The sequence below is a fragment of the Rattus norvegicus genome, chromosome 7, assembly GCF_036323735.1.
Source record: "Rattus norvegicus strain BN/NHsdMcwi chromosome 7, GRCr8, whole genome shotgun sequence".
Taxonomy (NCBI): Eukaryota; Metazoa; Chordata; class Mammalia; order Rodentia; family Muridae; genus Rattus; species Rattus norvegicus.
Window position 1 is genome coordinate 10,642,507 of NC_086025.1, and position 17,750 is coordinate 10,660,256.

Sequence of the window (17,750 nt, forward strand, 5' to 3'; positions counted from 1 at the left end):
CAAGTGGCTGAATCCATGTGGGGTCCTGCCCCATCAATGAGTCTTTGTTTTACAAAGGCCCTGGGCTTTGTCTCTGCCTGCCAGCTGGGGGGCTGGGTCTCAAAAGACCCCGTGGTTTCCAGAGACTTTTCCCCCTGGCTGTTCTGTTTATAACAAAGTTGATCCTGTAGTACCCGTCTCGTCTCAGGAACTGAGAAGCCTTTAGGGACGGGTGAGCATTCGCCATGCTGGCCGAGGGGCAGGCAGCCAGTATTGATGTGGATGCTCCTTTGCTTCTCGAGCAGGGGGAGGAACTACTGCTCTGGAGGCCTAAATAGGCCACTTTCTAAACCCCTCGCCGTGTCCAGTCTTCTGGACCCACAGTGCCTGCCTTGAGACCCAGGGGAAGTAGGTCTTTACTTGGTAAACAGAACCCCAGACACTCCATAGGTGACCAGTGCTGGGAGTGGACACCCTGAGCTTATCTCTACACAGGCCCTTGTGGGCATTTGTGCAGTCAGGGCTGACTCTGAGGCTTAAGCAGGTTCTCCTGTTTTAAGAGCTCCAAGGAAGGGCGAGGGGCCAAGCATATGCAGTTGCATGTGTACTAAAGATAAACCAGCTATTTGGCTGGGTCCAGGGCACAGGTTTCCTCAAAGGGTCAAAGTGTGGCGCCCTCTAGTGGTTGGAAAGCCAGGGAGGCATCTGGGGAACCACCAGCTTTCTCCTTGGCCTGTCCTGGACCCTGGTCCTCAGAAAGGCCTGCTAGTCCCCCAGAGACCCCCTCCCCAGCCCAACTACTACTCTGGGATGTACTCTGCTGGAACCAAAGCTGGCTTCTAGGTCCCACTTCTCTGGAGCCAGACTACAGTGACCCCTGCACGAATCTGAGTTCAAACCAGCCAGCAAGTCCCTAGGCCTTGTCCATTTCCCACAAGCAAGCAGATCTCCTGGAAGGTGGGTGTCTGACAGGCAGATCAGTACTAGGCCAGAGGCCAACACAGGACATCAGTGGTGTCAACAAAGTCCTCATTGAAGGCAGCCTTTCTTGGACACCAGTGAGGACTAGGGCTGTACCCACAGTTCAACTTGTAGGTCAGAACCCGAGGGGTACTGTTGACAAGCTTTTAAGGAGTCACATCAGAGAGCCTATATTAAAGGATCACAGCATTAGGAAGGTTGAGAACCACTGGTCTGGGGACCACACACTTCCCTGCTGCACCCCAAGCCCTGCTGACCAACAACCCCCCTGTATGTGATCTCTAAGATGGGGTCTCAGAGCCTCAAGCAGTGACACACACATGGTGGTGTAGGTCTTTATTTGTGGGGTCCCAGCAGGCCCAGCCCCCTCCAACAGGGTAAAGTCAGAGCATGTGTGCCCTGGCCTTTCCCTCATGACCCCACTCCCCCACTCCACAGGGCTGTAGTGACATACTTCAGAAGGGAAGGAAAATAAAAACGTAGCCCTAAGGAATGGATTGTCTGCATAGAAACCTCATTCAGTTTAAACTAGAAACAGGGGTACTGCAAGTGGCCTGCTTCTCCCAGATGGGTTTTCTGTAAGGTAAGGCTCTGTCTTCACTTGGGCTGGGATAAGAAGTTGGGTTGGGCAGGCTCAGGTCGGGACAGGATGGGACACAGGAGTGGAGGCAGACGCTGGGCTGGGGTCAAGTGCCCTGGCACCTCCCCTCCCCGCCTGCCCCGCCGCTCAGGTGGCGTTCCTCTGGCGCACATTCTTGTCCTTGTCATTCAGGTGAGACCCGCTGCCCTTCCTAAGGGTACAAAAGGGACCCATCACTTTGACAGGCTCAGGGCTGGCCTCCACCCCACCGAAATCTGGCTGTCTCTTCAACAGTGGCCACCCACCTTCCCTGAGCCCACTGAGGCCTATGAAGATGGACACACGCTGGACACCCCCCATTTCTATAGGACACATAGCTAGCTCCCCAGAGCCCACAGAGGCTGCACTTACAGTGGGGCGGCGCCAGGATCATCCTCTGCAGTCATAATCAGCCACATGAAGGAGAGAGGACATATGTCAGAGCCTTGTGTGAACCTTGTCCCACACTGCCACCCTCATGGTGCTGCACAGGTGTCATGCATCGGTGACCAACACACCCCAACCCCAGGTCCACATGCCATCTGCAGCCCTAAGCCCTCACGGCTGCTGCCTGAGCTACAGGGGAGCTCAGTATAGAGGACAGAAACTTGTGGGCAAGTGAGGGGGGGAAGAGGAGAGCGACACTTGGGAGGGCTCCTCACCGTCCAGGGTCTGGTCCGGCTTCCGCCTCTTCTCGTAGATGAAGATGATGGTGACCAACACCAGGACCTCGGCCACAATGCCCAGGAAGGGCCAGAGGGCTGCCAGGCGGCTGCGCACACGCAGTGAGATGGTCTCCCGAGCACTGCCCTGGGAGTTGGTGGCATTGCACACGTAGGTGCCAGGGTCCACGTTCATGTCCAGGTCGCTGATGATCAGCTCTGACAGCTCAGGCGTGGATATAATGACGTACTTGCTATTGGCCTCAGTGCCGTTGGAGATAGTCTGGGGGTGGGGAAGGCCTTGTCATGTCCTGCCAGAGTCTCTCCTTCACTGTCCCGGAGCCCCACAACATGTCCTTTGTGCGGTCCTTGGAGGCCCTGCCACTCCTGCAACCTCATGTTGTGTCACAGCCCTCTAGTGTCTCAGATTCTCACACCAAAGCCCACTCCTATGTCCCCTCTGATGCCCTCATGCCCACTCCCGTGGCATCCCTCACTATTCCTAGAACCCGGTGCCTCTTCTGCTGCCCTCCCTTTATCCAGAACCCCATGTTCCCATTACTGCCCCTTGGTACCGCTCAAGCTCCATGTCTTTAGCCCTTACCTGGTCCCCAGTGTCAGAGGTCTTAAACCAGACCCACTCATCCACAGGAGGGTGGGACGCCTCAGACTTGCAGATCAGCTTCACAAACTCTCCCTCACTGGCGTGTTCCGATTTCTTTCCCACCTTGATCCTGGGTGGCCCTGTGAGGATGGGAGGCCTGATGCCCAAGCACGTAGACTGCTCTCAGCTCCAACACCTGCCCCTGGCCTTCACTACAACCACCTCCGCCCCACCCCCATTACCCTCCACATTGATGTTGCCTCTGCCCACAGGCTCAGGAAGGAAGATGCAGGAATATTCTCCAGAGCGGTCATCTGCATCCACCCTGCAGGGAACAGAATGGTAAGGTAAGGAGCTCACAAGGCATGCTATGCTGGCCACCTCCCCACCGAGGCTGGCTCTCTGTGCAGACCACAGGCAGACAGAGCCTTGGGCGCTCTCATGCTCTACAGGTAGGCCACGCAGCCAATCTAGAGCTGTGGGGAGCCTGGCACAGCCACAAATCAGGCCAGAGGCAGTTCCAGACATCAGGCCCTGAGTACCACGAACTCACGTGTACTTCATCTGTAGATCGGGCAGCGTGTCTTCCTGCAGTACCTTGCCACCTCTCATCCAGCGGTGGCCAACGATGTCAATGCCACTGCTGTTCAAAAAGCAGGTAAGCTGTGTCTTGGAGTCAACTTCCTGGACAGAGGTTACGATGGTGCCCGCTGCGGCCACAGGGAGAAAGAGCCATCTTAGCCCAGCTGTCGGCCCCACACCCCCACGCGGTCTGCTTTTGGAATCATAGCAGCTGACAATCTACAGCCCCAGACCTCTAAGGCAAGCTGATGACCCACTATGAGTCAGCTTCCAAGGTAGGAGACCCAGCTGCCCAAGGCCTGCCTGCTGCTCATAGCTCCTCATAGCTCCGTGGTTCAGGGGGAGCACCATCCGCACTTCCCCACATGTTAAAGCCACACGGATGGCTCATGTTCCCTTCACTGGTGTTTGACCATTACTCAGAACTGGAAACGAAACCCCCAGAAAGCTCCGGGGAGGCTGGCTGGAATTTTCATTTGCAGTAGACAGTCACTTGGGCAGCAGACCCCAACCCCACCAGACAAACACTGGGGAGGCTATGAGCCAGGACAGCAGGTGCACAGAGCCGAACAAGGTGGGAGGTCAGGGCGGAAGACAGCGGACCAAAGGCCTGGGATAGGAGCCGAGGAACCACCTACAAGAGGGCAGGGCCAGCCTGCACCCAGCAAAGTGACCGAGACGAGTGCCCAGCCCACCCATGTCCCCAGGTGAGTCTCAATGAAGGGCAGAGCAGCATCTGGTTCTACAGAGTGGGAGCCAGGGTTGGATGGCACGAGAGGTAAACAGAGACAGGTGCCCTGGCCACTCACGTTCAAGGACCACCACGCTCGCCTGGGCACGAACCCACTTGACCCTGGGTGGCCGGGTCAGGTGGTTGCGGTCAGGGTCACTGCTGGCCCGGCATTCATAAGTGCCTGTGTCCTCTGCGGCGAGCCCATCAACAGACAGCGTGCTGGCTGCATGCTGGCGGTAGGTGGCATGGATGTGAACACGGTCCAGCCGGGCGCCATCCCAGAGCTGGGAGCAGCTGTCGTTTGGTTCATTCCCTTCAAACCACCACTGGATCTCCGGCATGGGGCTGCCCACAGCCTCACAGTGCAGGACCACGCTGCCCCCCGCCCACTGCTCCTGGGACATTGGCGCCTTGAGAAAGCCAGCTACAGGAAAGGGTTAGCACCCATTACTACAACTGCTAGGGCCTGCCACAGGCACCAACACAACACAACGAACTCCATTTCTTTTCTGCTTGCAGGGAGAAGTATGAAGTTAGGCACAAAAAACACAAAGGGCTGGGTAAAAATGTTGACCACCAAGCCAGTTCAACCCAAGACCCATGTGGTGAAGGACCTGTGCACAGCTAATGTACGCACGCATACACTAAGTGTGTCTAGAAAATACAGTGGGCGCCATGGCAGCTCGCCTATAATTCCACCACTCAGGAGGCCTATGCATGCAGGAGGATTGCTATGAGTTCCAGCCAGATGGGCTACATGACAAATTAAAATAGGGCCTTCAGCATTACATAAGGGCCTGGGACACTCAGACTTGTATGCCTGCCCCAAACACATGTCCCAGGGGAGGGCAGGTCTTTGCATGCCTACACAAGGCGTGGTTGTTATCTGAAGGTACAAGTATTAAGTTTAGGGCCTCAGGCCCTGCATTGGGGGTGGGGGCTGAGGTAAGCACTTGCCCCAAAGCTTCAGGGGTCTGAATGACACAGCTGCTTCGGTAGAGAATGGTTTCCTGGTAACCTACATTCGAGATCTTCCAGACTGCCCAACCTGCAGTTCCTGGCTGGTGGTAGGCTGTCAGGAGAAGGTCACAGCAGCGCCCTTCCCTCAGTCCCCTTCTCTGTCTACTGCTACAGGACGTCTGAATCAACACCACTTCATCTAGGGCTGTCAGCAAATACAGGTACAGGGCAGCCCCAACTCCAGTGGGGTTTCTGAAGAGACACTACACCATGGGTGTCGTACATCTAGGACAACACCGTCATGTTCCAAGGACCACGAGACTAACATGCCAGGCCACCCATGATCTGGTCTCAGGAATGCAGGCTGCCCTGGCATCTCCTGCTGACCTTTCCACACAGAGCCTCACTAGCACTGCTTAGGGGTGACCATTAACTGCGATCCCAACCTTAGAAGCCTCAACAGGGTCTTTAGCTTCCAGCCTGTCGCCTGCCTCAGTTACCTTCCTTCCTGCCTACTCAAGCCAGGTGAGAGCAGGGCCAGTCTGAGGCACTGGGTAAACAAGTCAGCACCACAGGGTGCAGGGAGGGGAGGGGGCGCTGTTCTGGAGGGCGGGCCCACACCTAGTCTCCTGCCATCCAGTGCTGACCTAGACTGCTGCCTTATCACCTCTCTCACCATGTCAGACACCTGAGGAATTAGGGTTAAATCAGATCTGGGTAACCGCTGGGGCAACACCCTGCAGTGAGTGTCTGAGGCTAACCTGGTCACTTACACAGAGAAAGCATGTGAAACTGGGGTGTGGAGTGCTTAGACCAGCATGTAAGGGACCCAGCATCAAATTCCAGGCTCACGCAACAAGGAAACCTTAAGTGTCTATGCCACAGGGTTGACCTCTGAGCAGAACCCCCACCCCCACTGTACAGTGGGAAATGACACATTACAGCTTGACCTGGGCCCTGCCCAGGCTGTAGGCTGTGGCTCTGTTCCCAGGAAGGGCTAGGACCTGCCCGTAAGCTACATTCTGTGCTTGGCTCCCGGCAGTGCAAAGGTCCGCTGAACCCCAGACAGAAAGCCACTGTGTTTTCCTACCCAGGACAGAATAAATCAACTGCTTCCATCTTGCCAGGGGACAGTTACCTGTACCCAAGAGCCAGCCTCATGGGAGCACCTCAAGATGCTTTGATGGTAAGGAAGAGGGTCCAGAAAAGGCGGGTCAGGATTGACCCCAGGCTCTGCTGCCTGGCACAGCCCCCTCCTGTACCTGCTGCTGATGGGGCAGTGGTCAGTGGCCCACTTCTCCAGTGGAGCTCTGCTTCTGCCCTTGGCCTGCTGTCTGGGGCAAGCAGAGAGCAGCCCATGTGTTCCAGGCCTACCACACCGCCTTTCCACACTCAACCTTGCCATGACCTTGAATACCTACCTTTCCCCACCTAGGCCCCGTGCCCTTTTGAGCCTCAATCAGGCAAGGACCTAAGGCCAGAATGGGCCAAACTCCATGCTGGGAGCAAGCTGAATGTGCTGGGCCCTGGCCAGTGGAAATCCCATCAAGAACGATAATCCACAGTCCTCACTCCCAGGTAAGTCCCTGACCAGTCCTAGAACAGATGGGCGCAGCCTCAAGTTCTGGTCCCAGCCCAGAGGGGACCTCCATCTCCTTCCTTTGCTAGGGTCATTGCCAGGGTCGTCTGATACAGCCCCTGTGGAGTATGGAGAGCCTGCAAGCTCACCCCAAGGAGGGCAGGGACTGCTGGGGACATCTGACTGAGACTCCTCCAAACCTAGGGAGGGGAACTGCCACTCAGAAACTCCCCACCCACCCTCCATGTGTGATCCCAGGCAGCCCGCCAAGCCTAGGACACATCACTCCCAGGCACCTCTATACCCCAAGAAGCCCACAGGCTCACCGCTCATCCCCCTTCCAAACCACATCTTCCAAGCCTTGAGGTCAGCAACTGGCAACTTCCTCCACCCCAAGGTTGTCTCCCAATCCTTTCTCCATCCTCACATCACCAAATTTCTAGCCACCTCACTCCCACCCACATTCCCAAACTTGTGGCCCTCCTGCCAGGCACTTCTGTATCCCAAATCTCCTGAACCACCTCCCCACATGGTCCCCCAAGCATGGACACACTGAAATGATAGCTCCTCCCACTCTAGTCCCCCTAGTAGCCCCAAACCTTGGAGACAGCCTTTCAGGAACCCAGGTAACACTAAAGTGGCAGGTCTCTCTAACTCGATGCCCTCCTAATTTAGGGACTGTGACTCCCACCCTGTTCCCAGAGTGGATACACCAAGATTGCAGATCCATCGACTCCCAGGTTTTCCAAATTTGGGAACTCCCCAAGGTGGCAGCTTCCTCGGCTGCCAGATCTCTCCAAACCTGGAGAAAGCCACCCGAAACACTGCTGTCCACCACCCAGGTCCCACAAATCTCTCCCAGATATCCTGCAATTCCCTCCTGCCCATGATTACTTTCCAGCCCTGTCTCTCAGGTGGAGGAATCCTCAACATGGTGGCTTCTTTTATCCTCAGGCCCCAACACCAGGAGGAATTCAATCTCCAGGGTTGCTTCCCAGCCCTGTTACCCAGGTGGAGACATCAATATGGTCAAGATAATAGCTCTTCGACCCTGGACGCCCCTACTCAACCTTGGAGATGTTGCCCCAGAATCTATCTTCCAGCTTCAGGGTCACCTCCTCCCACACTTCCCTAACTCCCCCAAACCTAAGCCAATTATAGTCATTGTATCCCCAAACCTCCCGGGTCACCTCCCAGCCTTATTCCGGGAGTTGGGACAGTTAAGGCAGCGGCTCCTTTCATCTCCAGCTAGCCAAAATCTGGGGTCATTTCCACTCACACTTCTCTACTCCAAGTCCTCTAGATTACCTTCCAGCCATGTCCAGGTGGGGACTACCGCAAGGTGGCGGGCGGTTCCTTCCACCTCCAGTTCCCATAACCTTAGGATGTCTCCCCCAGAGATCTAGTCTTTGATTTGTCTCTCCAGGGCCTCATCTCTAAAATCATCCCCCTCCACCTCGTCGCTCAGTCGAGGTCTGGGGTCAATTCGAGGGTCATCCACAGGCACTGTTACTCCTCCACAAATCTCCAGCCCCGAGCCCGAGTAGGGAACCAAAGCCGTGGTTCCCTACACCAAGTCCCCGAAATCTGTGGCTCACCTTAGGTCCGTGACCCCAGCCCGGTCCCAGCACCCCGTTCTTACCCGCCGCGCAGGCGCCTTGGCCACTCAGGAACGTGAAGGCCAGCGCCAGCAGCAGCGCCGCCGCCATGTCGCCTCGTCCAAGAGCAGCCCCACTGCGGCTCTATAAGAAGGGTGGGGCGCGCGCACGCAGCACGTACGCACGCGGCGTCGCGGGGCGGGGCGCCAGGCGCACAGCGAGCAGGCACGTATCCAGCGTCCGCCGCTCAGGCTCGCACTACAGAAGCGGAGCGGGTGGGGAAGCGTTGGCACGTGATCATACGACCACACCCTCAAAGGGGCGGGGCCTGCGGCCTGGACTGCCTCTGTGCTCGCGGGCGCGCTCTCCCCTCGTTCGCGCTTTCTCACCCTCTCCCTCGCTCCCTCCCTCCCTCTCTGTGCTGCCCTGGCTGTCTTGAAACTTACTCTGTAGACCACACTGGCCTCGAACTCAAAGAGCCACTTGCCTCTGCCTCCGGGGTGCTGGGATAAATGCCTGCTCTAAGACGCTCAACTCTCCTGCTCATTAAAAAAAAAACAAAACAACTTATATTTGAGCAGGTTGGTGGTGGCACACGCCTTTTATATACCAACACTCAGGAGGCAGAGGCAGGCAGATATCCGAGTTTTGAGGCCAGCTTGGTCTGCATAGCCAGTTCTAGGCTAGCCTGGGCTAAGTGGTAAGCCCCTATCTCAAAAAAGTATTTATTTATTTATTTATTCATTTATTTGTAAGCATGTCCCTCAGTGTGTGTGTACCACATGAATGCATGTGCCACAGAGGCCAGAAGTGGGCATCTGATCCCCTGGAGCTGGTATTATGGGCCTGATGTGGGTGCTGAGAACTGAAATGTCCTCTGGAAAAGCAGCAGGCACTTTTAACAATTGAGCCATGTCTGGCCGGTTAGCTCGGTTAGAGTGTGGGGCTAGTAACGCCAAGGTAGTGGGTTTGATCTCTGTAAGGGCCAGTAGTGGAATCTTTCTGGGCTGGCGAGATGGTTCAGTGATTAAGAGCACTGACTGGGGGTTGGGGATTTGGCTCAGTGGTAGAGCGCTTGCCTAGGAAGCCCAAGGTCCTGGGTTCCATCCCCTCAAGGAAAAAAAAAAAAAAGAGCACTGACTGAGTTCAATTCCCAGCAACCACATGGTGGCTCACAGCCATCTGTAATGGGATCTGATACCCTCTCCTGGTGTGTCTGAAGACAGCAAGACAGCGGCTGTGTACTTACATACATAAAATAAATAAAAATCTTATATAAAAAAAGAATTGAGCCGTCTCCCAGCTGTAGCTTGTCTTACTTATTTTTAAATTTTATTTTTGCCTTTTTGTTGTTTTAATCTGATTTTGTGGCCTGTATTGTATCACAACTTGGGGGTTTTGTTTGCTTGAGAAAGGTGCTCATTGTGTAGACTTGGCTGGCTTGGAGTTTACTCTGTATACCAGGCCAGCTTCTGGCTCTGTCGCTGAAATCGAAGGCCTTAATCCCCACATTTGGGAGGCAGAGGCAAGCGGATCTCTGTGAGTTCGAGGCCAGCCTAGTTTTTTTTTGTTTTTGTTTTTGTTTTTGTTTTCCTTTTCTTTTTTTCGGAGCTGGGGACCGAACAACCCAGGGCCTTGCGATTGCTAGGCAAGCGCTCTACCACTGAGCTAAATCCCCAACCCCCAGCCTAGTTTATATAGTGAGTTCCAGGACAGCCAGGGCTACACAGAGAAACCCTGTCTCGAAAATCCAAATAAATAAATAAAAATAAAAGTGGGAGGTGGGAGCAAGCAGGGGTTTGGCAGCAGCTTCCAGGGTCAGCAGTTCCTTTGGGGGGGTGCACACCATGCCAGGGTCTTCGGGAATATCTCAAAACACACAGCCATGGGCAGGAGCGAGAGGCCAGTCCAGGAGCAGTACAAAGCTTGGTGTCAGAGGGGCCAGGACCGAGTAGAAAGTCACTATGAGCCTGGTGATCCACTTACCCACAGCAGCAGTTGCCTCTCAGAGGCTTGGGGGCCTCAGCACTAACTACCCAGAATCCTAAAGCCTCCATGGAACGGCTTTTCCGAGCTACGTGCAGAATGAGGGTTAGGGCAGGGGAAGGGCCAGCTGGCATCAAAGGCCCTTAGGGTCAAAACAAACAAGGTTGGGCGGGCTGGAATTCCTCACCCCCTGCCTGTTTGGGCCTCTGGGAAATTTCAGGTTGGCCTGGAAGCCCTGCCCTGTGCTTACACAGTGAAGCCCCGCCCCCTCCCAGGCCTGGCTTTCTAGAGTCTTCCCTGACCCTACATGGCCCACAGCCTTCGGAAGCCCTTTAGCTCTACTTCATCTCAGCCGCCTGACGTCCCCTGACCAGTCCGATTAGCAGATAAAGATGTGGAAAGCCTAGAATGGCGGTGCATACCGGTCATTCCAGCACTTGGTGACTGGAAGCCAGTAGCTCAGTGTCCTTTGGCAAAAAGTCAGTTCGAGGCGGACCCTGGGCTACAGGAGACCCTGTCAAAAAGCAAACAACCAAAAACACACACGGAAGGGGGCTGGAGAGATGGTTCAGCTGTTTAAGGGTACTGACTGCTCTTCCAGGACAGATGGGTCTATCTCCAGCACCCACAGGGCAGCCTACAGACATCTCTAACTCCGAATCTGATGCCTGCTTCTGCTCTCCTCAGACTACCACGCACCGCACGGCAAGCAAGTGGTGCACCAACGGGCATACGGGCAAAACACCCATTCAGACCCACATGTTATTCTCCACCCACAGAATGAGCCAATTCGAGCCAAATTAAAGTATAGAAAGGCAGGTTTACTGGGAAGCTGCTCTAAGGTGGGTTCACTGGTCCCAAAGGAGGGAGGCAGAGGGGAGGGGAAAGAGAAAGACGAAGGTGCATGGAGCAGGAAAGTGCAGAGAGGGAGAGAGAGAGTTAGGGTGTTGGAAAGAGCTGCTGGGGGAGGGGCAGGCCCCCCCTCCCCCCGTACCAGGCAGGGACGGAGGAATGCTGGGAGAATCCACTTTGGTATGTTAAATATGCACCTCAGGCCCTTGTGCCAGGTCTGAAACCCAACACATATAAAATGAAATTAAATTTAAAAAGAAAACAACCAACCAGGTGGCAGTACACACCTTTAATCCAGCACTCGAGAGCCAGAGTTGGGCGGACCTCTGAGGCCAGCCTACTCCTACTACTACGGAGTGAGGTACGGACAGCCAGGGCTATATGGAGAAACCCTGACTCAAAAAAACAAAACAAGCAAACAAAACCCAACAACAACAACAAAGAGAAAGAAATCAAGGAGGAAAGAAGAAAAGATAAATACCCAAATCGACCCATAAAATTTGAATGTCATAGTTTTAAAATTTAGATTCACTTTTTAGGGCTTTTTCACCCAGTGTTTGCAACATAGATATATTGAGAACCATCTGTTGTGTATTGAAATTCAGGATCGTTTGTGGTTGTTTTGTTTTTTATTTGTTTTCTTTTTTTCTTTTTCCCAACACATGGTTTGTTTCTCTGTGTAGCCCTGGCTGTCCTGGAACTCACTCTGTAGACCAGGCTGGCCTGGAACTCAGAGATTCGCCTGCCTCTGCCTTCCCAGTGCTGAGATTAAAGGTGTGTACCACGACCACTGGACTAAAATTCAGGATTTTAATTTAATTTTTGTTTGTGTTTTTGCTGTGTTGGAGATGCAATTTGTAGAGTCCCATGCTTTGTTACTGAGCCGCGCTCCCAGACTCTTCACTGGGGAAGTCACTCGTTCCCCAGCCCCTGATTTGGTCTCTGCAAGTGACAAAAGAGACCAACGGAATCCAAATAAAGACAGAGGCTAACATGGCCAGGCCTCAAGCCCTGGAGAGCCAGAATCCTTGACTCTGGGAGAGGAAGGGCGCGCCCTGCCAAGCTCCACCTGCACAGATCCGCTCTGGCTGCAGATTAGAGAGCTCATCTTTTTGTCAGAAGCTTTGTGTGGACGTTTGAGTTGCCCACCTGGTGAGGGCTCTTCTGAGGAGCGGATGGGAAGGTTCCCACAGAAGAAACGCCGGGCGCCACAGCAGCCCAGACCACAGGAAGGCTTTCTACCTGCATGTGCTCCGGGTGGAGTAGCAGCTCTCCCCGGCTCTCCCATGACCCGCCTTCCCTTGCTCTACTGAGACATAGCTGTAAGATATACATGTGTTGTTTGGGCTGTTTTTATTTTATTTCTTTACTTTTTATTTATTTGCATCATCATTTTTTCGAGACTAGGTTCTTTGTGTCACCCTGCTGTCCTGGAACTCGCTCTGTAAACCAGGCTGGCTTTGAATTCAGCTATCCGCCTGCTTCTGTGTCCTGAGTGCTGGGATCAAAGGCGCGCGTGCGCCATTACTTCCCAATTTTGTGTACTTCTGTAAGAATGTTTAAATTTATTTTAAGTTAAAAATATTTTGGGGTTGGGGATTTGGCTGGGGTTGGGGATTTGGCTCAGTGGTAGAGCGCTTACCTAGGAAGCGCAAGGCACTGGGTTCGGTCCCCAGCTCCGAAAAAAAGAACAAAAAAAAAAAAATTTCTACTTGGGGTTGGGGATTTGGCTCAATGATAGAGCGCTTGCCTAGCAAGCGAAAGGCCCTGGGTTCGGTCCCCAGCTCCAAAAAAAAAAAAAAAAAAAATTCTACTAGTGTGTATATTCATGTATAAACGAGTTTTATTTAATTTTATTTTATGTGTTTGTGTTCCTACATGTACTTGTGAGCCCCATGTTAACATTGTCTAAGCTCCACCCCACAGTTATCTGGCAACAGCCAGCTATGACTGACTCACTATAAAAGGGGCTGCTTGCTCCCTCTCTCTCTTGCTCATTCCTTCCTGCTCCGACTCTCTTCCCATCCCCCCAGTGTGCTCATGGAAGGCCTCCATGTTTCTACTCTTCCCTCTCCTCCCCTCCCCTGACCCTCCCCTACTCTTCCTCTCTCTCTCTCTCTCTCTCTCTCTCTCTCTCTCTCTGCCCTACTACCCTCTCAACTCCCCTCCCCATGCCCTGAATAAACTCTATTCTACACTATACTGTCTGTGGCTGGTCCTCTCAGGGGGAAGGGATGTCTCAACAATGGCCCCCAGAGGGCCACACCTCACTACACCTCCATAGAGCATATCCCCACCTCTCTTTAGTACCCCAGGGGAGTTCCCAGAGGGTCCAGAAGAAGGCGCTGGATGCCCTGGAACTGGAGTTAAGAGAGGGTTGTGAACCACCTTCTGCTGGAAATGGAGAGCAACAAGTGCCCTTAACCATGAGCAACTCTCCCGCCCCTCTTTTCTTTTCTCTTTTCCTTTTCCTTTGGCTTAGGGTTTCTTTCTGTCTTCATGCTGGCCTAGAACTCAGGCTCCTTCTGTCTCAAATGAGGGCGAGCATGTGGTGGTTTGAATGAACTGTCCCCTGTAGTCTCACGAGGCTGAGGGCTTGGTCCTTGGTTGGTGGGCGTGGTTGGGAGGTTTAGGAGGTGTGGCCTTACTGGGGGAGGTATGTCACCATGGGTGGGCATGGAGACTCATCAACTCTCTCAGCTTGTGAGCTCTCAGCTTCTGTGCCTGTTGGCCATGTTGACCCACCATGATGGACTCTCACCCTCTGAAACTGTAAGCCCAAATAAACTCTTTCTCCCATCAGTTGCCTTGGCCTTGGTGTTTTATCACAGCAACAGAAAAGCAGCCAATGCAGCCCGAGTGCACACCATGCCTGCTGCTTATGAATCCTGAGGGCCGGGCCTCCTGTGTCCTGTGCCTGGCGTTCACTGCCCAGGATTCCAGGACAGCAGTAGTTGTTCCCGGGGTCGGGGGTGGGGCTTCCACTTGGGTCTTCACAGTGAGATGATTCTGGAGCCCTGGCCCCAGCCTCCTCAGGCACTCAGTCTGGTTGTTCCTATCCTGTGGTATATAGGGATCAGCAGCTGAGGGGCTAATCAGTGCTGTCCTGGGGGAAAACCAGGTGTGCTGGTACACGCCTGTCATCCTGACACGCAGGAAGCTGAAGCAGGGGAATCATTGCAGGCTCAAGGGCAGACTAGGCAATGAGAGAGAAAGAGAGAGAGGAGAGAAAAACCTCATCGGTTGTCCATTGCCAGGTGGGGCAGGGCTCTGACTCCACATTACTGCTTATCGGCCGGGTGGCTCTCGTCTGGCTCTTTGGACTCTGGCTCCTCATGGGATGGGTGGGACTGCTTCTGGACGGAAGCAACCGCTGAGGAGGCTGGACAGCGGCAGTCAAACAACCTGCCTGCCTCACGCCCGCCCGCCCGCCCGCACCTCTGGTCTGTGTCCAGTTGGAGTTGCCCCAGAAGCTTGGTGGGGGGCTGAGAGCTGACAGGAAGTCTAGCTGGCTGTGCTGGGACTAAGGCCCAGCTGGCCACTTCCTTCTTACCTTAGACTTTACTGATCTTGCCAGAGAAATAGTCAGAGCCAGGGCTAAGCTGAGAAGGGACCATGGATTATGGATAAACCTCAACTATGTGTGTATGTATGTATGTAATGTATGTATGTATGTATGTATGTATGTATGTATGTACGTATGTAAGTATTTATTCTCAGACTGGGTTTCTCTGTGTGGACCTGGCTGTCGTGGAACTCACTCTGTAGACCAGGCTTGCCTCGAACTCACAGCAGTCCTCCTGCCTCTGCCTCCCAAGTGGAGGATTAAGGGAGTATGCCACCACCTCCTGGCTCAGCCTCAAGGATGTTAACTGACAGAAAAAAACAGGGATGAGCTGGGGCAACGACTAGAGTTGTCTGTCTATCGCACAGACTTTAAGGATCTAAGTTCAATGCTGGAGAGAAGGCCTGGGATGGGGGTAGGCAGATCCCTGGGAAAACTCTGGACAGCCAGGCTAGCTGAGTTCCAGGTCCCAGAAAGAGACCCTGTCTCAAAAAAGCCCAGCAGGATCTGATGGCATAGGCCTTTTTTTTTTTTTTTAAAGATTTATTTATTTGCTTTATGTATATGGGTACACTGTAGCTGTCTTCAGACACACCAGAAGAGGGCATTAGACCCCATTATTACAGATGGTTGTGAGCCACCATGTGGTTGCTGGGAATTGAACTCAGGACCTCTGGAAGAGCAGACAAGGTTCTTAACCACTGAGCCATCTCTCCAGCCCAGCATAGGCCTTTAATCCCAGCACTCTGGATTAAAGGCAGAAGCAGGCAGATCTCTGAGTTTGAGGCCAGCCTGGTCTACAGAGTGAATTCCAGGATAGCCAGGGCTACACAGAGAAACAGTGTCTTGGAACAATCAAACAAAAACACAAGGAGAAAATTAAAACAACTTTCCTTGACACCCAAGGTCAACCTGTACACACAACCTGGATTGGGGGACAGTTTGTGCAGGGGCCAGGGGGGGAGAGCTCAAATGTCATGAAGGATGAAAGAAGTCGCGCTTGGTGTCTCACACTTCCAATCCCCTGCCTCTGAAGGTAGGGGGCACAGGATAACCAAGAATTTTCGAGGCCAGCCTGGGCTAGAGAAAGACTTCATGTCAAAAATGAAATAGAGTGGGGCTGGAGAGATGGCTCAGCGGTTAAGAGCACCCGACTGCTCTTCCAGAGGTTATGAGTTCAATTCCCAGCAACCACATGGTGGCTCACAACCATCTGTAAAGAGATCCGATGCCCTCTTCTGGTGTATCTGAAGACAGCTACAGTGTGTACTTATATATAATAAATAAATAAATCTTAAAAAAAAAAAAAAAGAAAAAGAAAAAGAGTAGGGTGTGGCGGTTCACGCCTTTAGTCCCAGCACTGGGGAGGCAGAGGCAGGAGGATTTCTGTGAGTTAAAAGCCAGCCTGGTCTATATAGGGGAGTTATAGGACATCCAGGAATTCAGAGACCCTGTCTCAAAAAATATCAAAGAAGAATAAGAAAACAGAGTAAGAAGAAAAATAAAAAGAGAAAGATGGGGCTAGAGCCTGGGACTTGATTGGTAGGAGCGCTAGCCTATCATGGGCTTCTGTAGTGCAAAAGCACTTGATATATGCCTGTCACTGGGAAAGCACAGGCAGGATGACGGTCTCATGTAGCCCAGGCTAGCCTCACCTATCTCTCTCTCTCTCTCTCTCTCTCTCTCTCTCTCTCTCTCTCTCTCTCTGTCTGAAGATAGTTCTGTGATATATTTATGTACAGAAAACTTGGTGTACATTTAACCCAGTTTAGTGGCGAGTTCTTTAGCCTTTGCCTTTTCCAGCTTGGCGATGCGAGCCGCAGACTTAGGACCCAGGATGTTGTCTCCCCAGTGGTGAAGGATCTCGTCATATCTGTCATTATAATTGGTCCTAACAGCTTCCACCAGCTTAGCCAGAGCACCCTTGTCTTCCGAGTTAACCTGTGTGACAGCAACAGTGGTGCACGTCTTCCTGTGGACCAGGCACCCCAGCCTGGCCTTTCCCTTGGTGATGTAGTAGGGCACCCCCATCTTTCGACAAAGGGCAGGCAGGAAAACCACCAGCTCAATGGGGTCTACGTCATCGGCAATCACCACCAGCTGAGCCTTCTTGTTCTCCACCAAGGTGGTGACTGTGTTGACCCCTGCTCGGAGGACAGTGGTCTCTCAGTTGGGACGTCCCCTTTGCCAGCAGCTTTCTCCTCAGCACGGGCCGGCAGCCGTTGCTTCTTCTCCTGCTCTGTCTCTGGCTTGTACTTGTGGGCGAGCTTAAGCAGCTGAGTCGCTGGTTGTCTGTCCAGGGCCTGGGGGAACTGGTTAATGGCAGGAAGTACTGTGAGCCACTTAGAGAGGATGGCTCTTGGCCGCTGCAGCCTGACGTAGCATGTGACGCGTGTGACATAGTTTTTGGGCTGGGTGTCCTGCCCGATGCCGAAGTTCTTGGGCTTCTCTCAAACAAAGGATTGACCACTCTTTTGGACTCCTGTTTCTTGGTGATGGCGGGGGCTGGAGCCACCTTCTTCCCCCTGGCCTTCTTTCCTTTGGGCATCTTGTTTGGCTGGAGGAGAGTGTGGCCTCACATCCCTAAGTAGGAGAGGATGCCCTTGAACTTCTGAGTCTTTTGCCTCCACTCCATCTTTTTTTTTTAAAGATTTATTTATTATATGTAAATATGTAAATACACTGTAACTGTCCTCAGACACAGCAGAAGAGGGCGTCGGAACCCTACAGATGGTTGTGAGCCACCATGTGGTTGCTGGGAATTGAACTCAGGACCTCTGGAAGAGCAGTCAGTGCTCTTAACCCCTGAGCCATCTCTCCAGCCCCCCATCTTTTTTTTTAAAAGCATTTATTTTTATTTATTTTATGTATGTAAGTACACTGTCGCTGTCTTCAGACACACCAGAAGAGGGCATTGGATCTCATTACAGATGGTTGTGAGCCACCATGTAGTTGCTAGAAATTGAACTCAGGACCTCTGGAAGAGCAGCCAGTGCTTTTGACCGTTTGAGCTACCTCTCCAGCCCCTCCCCGCCACTCCTTTTAAGACT

At 53.1% G+C, this 17,750-nt stretch overlaps 1 protein-coding gene and 1 long non-coding RNA gene across 3 annotated transcripts; one reads left to right on the plus strand and one right to left on the minus strand.

Moving 5' to 3' along the window:
- Positions 1-1,281: 1,281 nt before the first annotated feature.
- Bsg (basigin (Ok blood group)) lies at positions 1,282-8,499 on the minus strand. 2 transcript variants are annotated; one of them, NM_001109882.1, is made up of 8 exons: positions 8,342-8,499; positions 4,237-4,584; positions 3,399-3,555; positions 3,088-3,170; positions 2,846-2,985; positions 2,242-2,524; positions 1,952-1,976; positions 1,282-1,751 (listed from the first exon to the last, which is right to left on the minus strand). In NM_001109882.1, exons 1-8 carry the CDS (start codon positions 8,406-8,408, stop codon positions 1,688-1,690), a joined length of 1,167 nt encoding a protein of 388 aa, NP_001103352.1. In that variant the 5' UTR covers positions 8,409-8,499; the 3' UTR covers positions 1,282-1,687. The 2 variants fall into 2 exon arrangements, with proteins under 2 accessions (NP_001103352.1, NP_036915.1); NM_012783.3 differs by lacking the exon at positions 4,237-4,584.
- On the plus strand, positions 4,731-8,418 carry LOC134479816 (uncharacterized). The gene is made up of 2 exons (XR_010053566.1): positions 4,731-6,698; positions 7,654-8,418. It is a non-coding gene; the product is annotated as an uncharacterized LOC134479816 (long non-coding RNA).
- Positions 8,500-17,750: the final 9,251 nt, after the last annotated feature.